The sequence below is a fragment of the Fundulus heteroclitus genome, chromosome 23, assembly GCF_011125445.2.
Source record: "Fundulus heteroclitus isolate FHET01 chromosome 23, MU-UCD_Fhet_4.1, whole genome shotgun sequence".
In the NCBI taxonomy this organism is placed as follows: Eukaryota; Metazoa; Chordata; class Actinopteri; order Cyprinodontiformes; family Fundulidae; genus Fundulus; species Fundulus heteroclitus.
In genome coordinates this window covers 26,613,410-26,624,051 of record NC_046383.1, presented here as the reverse complement: position 1 = coordinate 26,624,051, position 10,642 = coordinate 26,613,410, and the positions used below count along the sequence as shown (strand labels likewise).

General features: G+C 41.7%; 1 protein-coding gene across 1 annotated transcript; it reads left to right on the top strand.

Moving 5' to 3' along the window:
- Positions 1-4,578: 4,578 nt before the first annotated feature.
- Positions 4,579-10,374, top strand: LOC105936668 (melanin-concentrating hormone receptor 2). The gene is made up of 2 exons (XM_012878005.3): positions 4,579-5,272; positions 9,176-10,374. Exons 1-2 carry the CDS (start codon positions 4,869-4,871, stop codon positions 9,813-9,815), a joined length of 1,044 nt encoding a protein of 347 aa, XP_012733459.2. The 5' UTR covers positions 4,579-4,868; the 3' UTR covers positions 9,816-10,374.
- Positions 10,375-10,642: the final 268 nt, after the last annotated feature.

Below are 10,642 nucleotides of genomic sequence, written 5' to 3'. Positions count from 1 at the left end.
TTCAAAATGTTTTACTGATATTTTACAAATTCTCGCCCCTTTACTCTGGTACCCCTAAATGTAAATTGGTAATCAGAGCCCCCCTGTGTGTAATTTATTTAAGCATAAACCCAGCTGGTAAGTGAAGGCATCAGAGGTTCTAAAACAATATCCCTAGCTTTGAACATGGGACAGCTGTATATTGACAGAGGCATGGCCATCCACATACCCTGACCGACTGAGGAAACAAAGCATTCATTGGAGGAGCAGCCGAGAGACCAATGGTAACTCTGGAGGAGCTACACACATCCACAGCTCATGTGGGAAGAACCTGTTGACAACATTAGTTGTGGGCTTCACAACTTTGGTCTTTATTGAAGAATGGCAAGAACGAAGGGCTTAGAGCAAAAAATATACACGTTAAAATGGCTTAGTCAAAGTAAAGGCCTTTGTCCATCAGATGATTTACTGCGGAATATTAATCCAGGGCTGAGCTTGGGGTATTTGGCAAAGAATGACCGTCAATGACTCATTTTTATCTGCAAGGCTGGTAGAGAAAGATCTGCAGCTATAATTGCAGTTCAGTGTGTGGTGGGTTTCTATTTGTAAAACCCAGGTTTTAAAACCATGTATAATTTTTCTCCTATTAAGAATGTGGTGCTAATTTGTGCTGGTCTCTCATATCATCTTAGAACCTTTGGCTTTAACATTGCCAAGTGCAAAACAAAAAAATGTTCAAATGCTATAAAACCTTTCCTGCCATTTAATCTCTTGGCATTTCATTGACATCAAGAGAGAATCTGTACTGTAAGTCTTGATAAAAACATATTTTCATACTTGTGAAAAAAAGATAGAGAGAGGGTCCAGGATGGAGATGATAAAATACAAATCACTAACGTAGTTTCACGTGAAAGCCGACTTTAAAGATATCCAGTACTTTGGACAGATTTTCTTTTTGAAAACAGCCTATGAGGAAATAATTACACCCCTGTGAACACTGGCCAGTGGATGGAGCTGAAATGACCTGCCACAGAGTTTGAACAAACAATACCTCCGGGCCAGCATGAAGACGGCGTATAAATTCCCGCTGACCTGTGGTGCAGCGGCAGAGTCCTCTCTGCTGCTTTGCGTCGATGAGATTGGCTCCCCTCTTTTAAAAATGCTCCCTGTAATATTGGAACAAAGCTCCAAAGAAAATCACATGTTTCATATGAGGCTCCCCACAGCGAAAATTCAAAAGGTATTCACTTCAAAACACATCACGATGTCCTGTATTAGTTTAGTAAGGGTGAAGGTTATGTGAAATGATTTTGGTGAAACCCTGCGAGGAGCGGAAATAGTTTGGCTTTAATAGATTTTATTTTTCCACAGTTTAAACAGGGTTGATATTTTCTCTTCCCCTAGTCTCTAAATGAAACACACCAGAGTAAATCTTCTCTGTCTTACCAATGCAAATTTGTTGGCAACCTTTCAGTTTTCAGCTGATAATTCTAAAAAAGAAAGAGAGATTAATCAAAATCTCTCCCAGGTTGTCTGGCTCTGTATGTTCACTGCATTTGAGTAAATTAATATCCTAGAAGGGTGGGTGTGTGCGTGTATGTGTGTGTGTGTTGGGGTTGCACCCTGGATGGGTCCTTAAGGGTAATAAAAACCCAAAATTGTTAGTTTTTCTTTCCAGAGAATTACATAAAACCTATAAAAGTGATGGCAATACAGAGATATGGTATAAGCTGCAATAGATTTTAGTGGGAGTAAATCTAGGATCCAGGAGTAAGGCTTTATGCCCATGATGCCCTGGAAGTAATAGGAACACGTGAATTTAATGATTTAATGAGGGTGAGCGCCTACTTATAGCAATATGTTGTATTTAGATACCAGGTTGAGAGAAGGTCCAGGGCTGGTGTTTTAGTCCCAGTATAACCCTGAAAGTGAGTGTTTGGAGGAACATCAGGTCCGGTGAGAAATGTCCACAGTCAGTGATGAGTTGGGGACCCATGTCATCTGCTGGTGTCCAAAACCAGCATAACTGTATACTAGAATATTTTAGACATCAAGTTTCCCTCTTCTGAAAAGCTTTACGGAGACACCAAGTCTCTTTAAGTTTTCTAGCAGGACGAGGCACATGTCCCTAAAATCATCATCTTTATTTGTCATTGCAACATTCCAGTGTAATTTGCCCTCCACATTTAACCCATCCCTTTTAGGGAGCAGCGGGCTTGCGCTGTGCGGCACCCAGGGAGCGTTCTGGGGCTCAGGGTCTTGCTCAGGGAACCAGAAGGGCAGTCTGTGAGATTTGATTTGGGGAACCTTTCATGTTTTAAGTGCCCTGCTTTAACCACTAAGCCACAATTCCCCAAGTGCACCAGTACCTGCTTTCATGACCATGGCATTAATGTGCTTAATAAGCCAACAAACTCACCTAACTCCAACCTCATTGAGAATGAATAGATTATTGTGGAGAGGAAGATGAGAGACACTAGACCCAACAACTGACCCAGCGTTGATGCAGTAATTAATTTAAAAAGACCCTGGACCAAGTATTGAGTGCATGTGCTGTACAGTAACTGCATTTACCTTTCTGTTGGACAACATTTCTGTATTAAAACACGTTCTGCTCTAAATAGTCTGTTTTTTAACTAACGAACTGAACACTGGCGTTCCATCGTCTGTAAGCTACAATCAAAATAAGAAAAATCAATGCTCTAAACATCGCCCCACTTGTGATGACTCTATTCAACGGACGAGTTTTAACTTTGGAAAGGATGTAGAGAAATACGCACACAGTTGGGACAGGGGTACAGTTGTAACACCTTGAATGAGATACCTTCGCAGCAATCATGAGGTGTAATGTTTTTTATTTGGCACATGCATGAGGTGTACTAGCATGTAGCATTACCTTCACTCCTTCCCCTCCACTTAAAATAGCTTGTTTTCCTTTTATAATTAAGGGTAACTTAGATGGGGAGACTAAATGTAAGTTAACCAAGGCAGGATCCCAACAGCTAGCAGGAGCAAACCAGGTAGACAGGCGAGGAGTGAGAGGAATCTGAAGACTCAGACTTTTTAACTTCTTGATCTCAAATCTGAGCACCCGGACCGAGTGAAGGACGCGGATTTGCGCTGCTTGAGGGGACAGAGAGCAAGTTTTAACGCCCAAGTTTGGAGAGCAGACTCCAGCTGCAGAGCGCCTTTTTTTTTCTTCCTCTTTTTGAAGAGGGGGGATCTAAAGATGAATGACACGGACATAAACTGCAAAGACAACACATCATCCAACTTCAGCAATCAGTCATGTCTAACTCCAACCGCCGCGCCTTACAGCCTCATCGACATCACCACCTTCATGCACATTTTCCCCTCCATCTACGGGATCCTGTGCTGATGGACCGGCAGGGAAGTGAAGACAGAGGGAGGCTTAAGTAGGGAGGCTGGCAGGTGGAGTGAATTCTGACTAATTAATGACCTACAGGTGTGACTGACTGCAGAGGGAGTGAAGGGTAGGCTGAGTGAGAAGGGGAGGAGGAACTGAACACTAACAGGAAAAAAACAGACTAAAACTAAACCCTGACAGCGTTAGCTAGTTACTGGGGATCTGTACCAATAGTCCAAATGTCCTTACGTCTTGTGCTTTCTGGTGTAATCTTACTGTGCATGATTGCATTTAAATAAGACATTTTAAAGATGTGCTACACAAGCTGTTATATTTGAAAAATAATTTTGCACTGATATATTTTGTTACAAAAGGATGAGAGGACGCATGCAAGAAACAAAAATAAGGGTGGGGAAAGAAAAGACAAGCAAAGAGACTGAGTGTCTCCTCTTTGCCTGTCACTGGCACTGAGTGGTTTTCAGAGTTACATCCCAGAGATCAGCGGGCTGGTGGAGCTGTGGTCACATGTAGAGCGATAGTTGCCACTACTATATATACCGCTTCTGTGATTGAACAACTTATTATTATTATTATTATTATTATTATTATTATTATTATTATTATTATTATTATTATTATTATTATTATTATTATTATTATTATTATGTTGTTGTTGTTGTTGTTTTGATTTTTATTTATGCTGATTTGCAATGTAGTCACGTTTCTTAAATCAGTGAGATCTGTTGATTTGATACAAAGCAATGCAGTAATTTTGAGAGGTACGCATTTAGTATAATGAATTCAAAATAAAATAAAAACAGAAATTTACCCTGGTGTCAGCTTTTCGGCTGTTATTGGATTCCTACAAAAATTTGCAGCGCGTAGAAAACTATCAAGAGCTGTTTATAAAGTTGAGATCAACTGGACTTTTGCCTGTACTAAACAGCCAGCTGTGGAAAACATGAACTAGATGTTACTGACTGATTGTGTTTTGGTACATAAGCACAGAAAATGCCATGTAACAACTATGTAATGCATTTGGTTTTTGTGTAGTCATGGAAAAAGTAAAAAAAAAACAACAAAAAAAAAAACAAAACAAAAAACATTCCCACAACATAAATTCAGATTTGACTTTGAAGTCGAGGCGTGATGTCCCATTCAAAAGCATGCTTTTTCATTTGCTTATGTTACACAACCCACATATGATCACTGAAGGGAGGGACCTGCAGGTCCGCCGAGGCTCTCTGAGCGCTTGGAGCTGGCACAACAGTTGCGCACAGTTCTTCTTGGCCACATCATAGCTGTCTCACATGGCATCTGTTGCTCGCTGAGTCGCTCCGGCTCAGACTTTTTAACTTCTTGATCTCAAATCTGAGCACCCGGACCGAGTGGAGGACGCGGATTCGGAGCCGCTTGAGGGGACAGAGAGCAAGTTTTAACGCCCAAGTTTGGAGAGCAGACTCCAGCTGCAAGAGCGCCTTTTTTTTTCTTCTTCCTCTTTTTGAAGAGGGGGGATCTAAAGATGAATGACACGGACATAAACTGCAAAGACAACACATCATCCAACTTCAGCAATCAGTCATGTCTAACTGCAACCGCCGCGCCTTACAGCCCCATCGACATCACCACCTTCATGCACATTTTCCCCTCCATCTACGGGATCCTGTGCTGCGTCGGAGTCATCGCCAACGCGCTGGTCATCTACGCGGTGGCCGCGTGCAAGAAGAAGATGGTGTCGGACATCTACGTGCTGAACCTGGCCATAGCTGACATGCTCTTCCTGCTGGTGATGCCCTTCAACATCCACCAGCTGGTCAGGGACAGGCAGTGGGTCTTCGGAAACTTTATGTGCAAGGCGGTGGTGGTGGTGGATGTCAGCAACCAGTTCACCACCGTGGGGATAGTTACTGTGCTGTGCATCGACCGGTAAGTGGCGAACCCACCCTCAGTACGCGCAACCTCTCCAACTATGCGATGCTGGAATAGAAAAGAACGGAGTCTTGTTTGCGCGCGCGCAGACAAAAAAGTAATTAATTACTTTTCCTAATTAGGATTTTTACACTGCACTGCTAAAACAGACTATCTCTGTTGAAAAAGAGATTTAAAAAAAAAATCTCAACTAGAGGCTACCTGGATAAATAAAAGGTTCCATACATACATAACCTGTTCAATGAAATTGCTGCAAATAGTTGCCGAGAGGAAATTACGCATGTTTACCAGCGTGCGTAATCAAATACATGAATTGAATTCTGGCCATTTATCTAAAGGTGCCAACTGGAACACACTGGTTTGGTTCAGAGTAATTGTAAAGATGATTCTGCTCTTTCCCAAACTGTTGAAAAACAAACAGAAATAATTAATTTGAGATTGAGGTATGCCATATTAGCAAAAGTAGTAATAAATCCTTGTAGTCCAACACTATGCAAGAACCTTGTCCCTGGCAACCACAGCTGTTCAGGATAAAGAAGCTTAGCTTGTTCCTAACTTTGAATTAGTGCTTTAATTAAAGCACTAATTCAAAGTTAAATTCTAACTTACAACACAGAGGCTTTTTCAATCTCGAGTCTCAAGATATTTTTAATTCTTACTAAGCTCATTATTATTCATAAGACAACTCATATACTGCGCTGTGAAAAAGTATTTGTCCCCTAATAGATTTCTAATAGATTTTTTTTTTTTTTGCTGTCACGTTTCCCTGTTTCAAATTCAGTCTAGATCATCAAGACAATCAGAGTAAATAAAGCAAATCTAGTTTCCAAATGATTTCATTTCATAAGAAATGGGATGTGGAATAGTAGTTACTCCCTCAAGGTCATTTGCTCGGGTTCTGCCAAGCGTCTCACTGGCAGCAAATCTTTGACATTCTTGGAGAGACATTTTTTTTTTAGCTCATTCTTCTTTGCAGCTTTCATTTAAGTCAGCCTTGTCTTTTTGACCACGAAGAGCTTGTTTAAGGTCAGGCCACAGGATCAGAGATGGATTTAACTTGAAATTTTCACTATGCTATCCCAAAACCTTTTCTTCTCTTTTTTTTTTTTATTTTTGCCTCTTGAGAGATGGACTTATTGGTGTGCTTTGGATTAATGTCATGATGTATAACATAAGTGCACTTGAGCTTAAAGTCCCAAACTCGACGTTCTCCTGGTTCCATCGGTCATGGCAGTCATTCAGCTACGAAGCAGCAAAGCAGTCCCAGACCATCGCACTTCCACCACCATGACTGGCTTTTCAGCATAAGGTTCATTTGTCTGTTAGTTTTACGCCAGGTGTTTTCCCAAAAGTCTTAAGGATCAACAGGAAGTTTTTGGTCAATGTAAGACGTACCTTTGAGTTATTTTTTAGTCAGCAGGGGTTCGTGCCTATCACCCCTACCATGGATGGATGCCTTGTTTTTTGCCAAGTCTCTTTCTTTTGTTGAAACATAAACACTGACTAGAATTGATGCCTGCAGTCCTTTAGATGTTATTCTAGTGGGAGTGGTGGCCTTGTGGATATGGAGCCAGGCGTTTGCATCTTGGAGAAGCTGCAAAGGTTGCCAGCTTGACACTCATTCTGCCACTCTGGGTCCCTGAGCAAGACCTTTGACCACATATTGCTCCCTGTGTGCCACTCAGTGTCGGCAGCTCGCCGCTCCCTAAGGGATGGGTTAAATGCAGAGATAAATATCCCCTGTGTGCGACTATAACGGGAAATATTCCGTTATTTTAGGTTCTTCTGTGACCTCTTAAATGAGTTGTCCATGTGTTCTTGGAGTAATTTGGGTAGGTTAGCCACTCCTGGCAAAATGCACCACTGTTACAAGTTTCATCCATTTGGGGATCACGCTTCTCACTTTGGATCCCTGGAGACACCATAAATTAAAAAAAACTGTTTATCTTTGTTGAATTTCTTTAGGTTTTCTATTTGGAAATTCTGATCAAAATGTTTGAGTAGGATTGGTTTTCCGAAATGCTGTATCCATCCATCCATCCATCCATCCATCCATCCATCCATCCATCCATCCATCCATCCATCCATCCATCCATCCATCCTTACACCCTGGACATGTCACCCATCCATCACAGGGCAGCATAGAAACAGACAGGACAAACAATCATGGACACACACACACACACACACACACACACACACACACACACACACACACACACACACACACACACACACACACCTAAAGGCAATTTGGAGTCACCAATTCGCCTTTTAACTCCGTGTAGAAAGACTCCAGGCTGGGACCAGAACCCAGCAGCCCTGATCACAGTGTTTAATGTTGGATTTTGAACACCGCCTGTTTAAATGAATATGTTTGAATAAAATGCAAAGAGTTTTAATCTAATATTAAGTACCCTCTAAAAATTATTTTTTATGTCACATAAGTGAATGTGAGGAGAGAGTCGCCTCTTTCAAAATGCTGCAAGCGCCATAGCACAGGCTTTTACATAGCGCGCCATGACAACACAATGTTCTCAAATTAAATGATCCAGGTGCCACGTCTATGATCTGAGCACATAAAGAACAATTAAATTGCTCGTTTCAAACTCAGGGTGTTTCGCAGGAACACCTGCAGCAGGGGTTGGCCTCAGAGAGTGTGTAAGCTGCACATTGTACATTTCCATCGGGCCATTATACCAGCAAATTATGTCTTGTATGGTGAGAGGACTTTCAGAAAACTGTCTTTGTACATCCTATTGTAATCATGAGACGCGAAAACTCATCCACCTTAAAACATCTCATTCATTTTTTAATACACAGAGCCGTAGAAAGTGCCTGCAAACAGACCAAGCACCTCTTTAGCTTCAACTCCGTCCCCTTTAACAAAGATGCTATAAGCATTGTTCAGACAGATGAATGCAGTTTCGCTTGCAGTCGAATTAAAAGTAAAAGATGCCAGCGAATAGGAATGTTGAAAGTGCAATACTGAATCAGACAGCAATAAAGGGATGCTGCTTACAAAGTCTTGTAAAACCTGCATTTTGGTCAAAAAGGACAGTCTGAAAACAGGTTTTCTCTCTGGATGTCATAAAATTTGACACATTAAACTACACATTTTTCCTGATCAATTAATAGGTAGATTGGGTCTATCAGCTTTCTGCTCTTCTTGCTTATAAAGGCATTATATTCAAGAAAAGTAATTGTCCTTACTCTACCATCTTATGTCAGGGTAATCTAAAACATAATTCCACCAAAGTAAAGTAGAAATAAATATGTTTCAGACTCCAAGCACAACAGCGCTGGGCTTTGATAGCATATGCTACAGGTGGGCTGCAGGCTATTTTCAGAGGTTACCAGGGAGAGAAAAACGATGTAAAAAAGATGAACCGGTGCTTTTAGCTTCTCTTCATTATGCCACAAAAGGAGAAATTTTCCTTTTCTTATTCAACCTTTGTATTCTTAGCTTTCAGAACCGCAGCAGAATGTCTTGGAGAACATTGTGTGATCGTTGTCATAGGAGTTTTCAAAAATTGGATGGCAACGTGAAATTAAAAGGAGGCTGGATGTATATAATTTGGTGCACTTAAATTCCTCTTTCATTCTTGTTGTTGTCTTATAGCGCTTTGCAACAAAATGAAGCCAAATGCAACATCTTATTAGAAATCTGCAAACACTCCCCGTCTAAAATTTAACTTTTCATCAAGCAAGAAAATTGTAATGTTATTATACTGCACTTTGTCTCCTCATTACTACGTATCCTGTTTTTAAGCTCTTCGAGTATTAACATGACACCCTGTGGATCTTTACTTTGACATGCACTTACAGAAAAAAAACGCTTTATTTAGTTTTTCCTCTATTTTAGGTTCTAAATAGCATTTTTTTTTTTCTCCTGTCCAGGTACATCGCCATTGTGCATCCCAGCTCAGAGAGGAGGACCGTGCAGTGGACCATCATAATCAACATACTGGTGTGGCTGGGCAGCTTCCTCCTTACCGTGCCCGTCATGATCTACGCCAAGGTGGACCGCAGGCAGCACCTGGAGGTGTGCATGATGTACCTGGACGGGCCCGAGGACATGTACTGGTACACTCTGTACCAGTCCATCCTGGGCTTCATCATTCCGCTCATCATCATCAGCACCTTCTACTCGCTCACCCTCTATCACGTGTTCAGCTCCATCCGCCGGGTCAAGCGCAAGCAGTCGGTGTGGGCCAAGAGGGCCACCAAGATGGTGCTGATGGTCATCGCCTTGTTCCTGATCTGCTGGTCGCCCTACCACGTCATCCAGGTGATCAACCTGAGCAACAACCGGCCCACCATCGCCTTCGTCTACGCGTACAACATCAGCATTTGCCTCAGCTACTCGCACAGCTGCATCAACCCGCTCATGCTGCTGATCTTCGCCCAGAATTACCGCGAGCGCCTGTGCCGTCGGAGCGCGCTGCACAGCTCGCAGCACTCATCCAAGGTCACCCAGGTCAAAACCGACGGCTCCAGCACGGCAAACGACCCCAACTACCGCATCACCGTCATTTAGTCTGGGCTATAAGGGCTTGTAAAATACAGCGTCAAAAACAGATGGTGTACAGGTTATGTCAGTACGGTAAATTAATGTGTTATTACACAGAAACGTAGCCTGAAGCAGCAGCAGCATTGAATTCAGCCTCAGTAAAATAAACTCTAAATAAAAGACGAATCCTCAGAGGGCCCAGGCCACACGCAGCTGGTCAGCTCATGATGGGCTGAATTCCTCCGCACAGCTTCACTGGTCATTTCACCAGTAGCTATTGTGGCGTCTTCTGTCTGAGCAGACGTGATCTGCTGTAAGTAATCCAATCAAGAAAGCACTAGAAGGGCTTATGATTTGTAACCAGCAGCCTCAATAAGCCAGAGTTTACTGATACAAAGCAGATATGAGCTTTTGAAATAGAGCAGCTGGGAAAGTTTCCAAGCCGCCGGTCACGGTTTTAGAGCTTTAAAGCTTAAAAAGAACAGTTTTTATTGAAGTAATTTATGAATTTGGTTTATTATACAATAAAGGTGATAAGAGGCAGTTCTAAGCTGTGTTTGGATCCCTTAAATGTGTTTTGATCTCCTTACAGCATATATATATACATGCTGTATAAATATATATATATATATATATATATATATATATATATATATATATATATATATATATGCTGCCATGACTGGACTGTACTGATGAACTGCGTTTGTAAATGTATTTAAAGATGAACACACTGTATTTATGATGAGTACTGAGTCACAAAGTGTGCAGCCCCCTGCTGTCAGTTTCTGACCTCAAACCATTATGGACTGCAACAGAAACACTCCTCTCAGGGACTGCTTTACTCCTAAGGT

What these genes read in the sequence shown, in the direction of transcription:
- LOC105936668 (XM_012878005.3), top strand. Translation starts at nt 4,869, where the DNA reads ATGAATGACACGGACATAAACTGCAAAGACAACACATCATCCAACTTC. An exon ending in ACTGTGCTGTGCATCGACCG is followed by an intron (nt 5,273 to 9,175) that starts GTAAGTGGCGAA and finishes TCTCCTGTCCAG; the next exon opens with GTACATCGCCATTGTGCATC.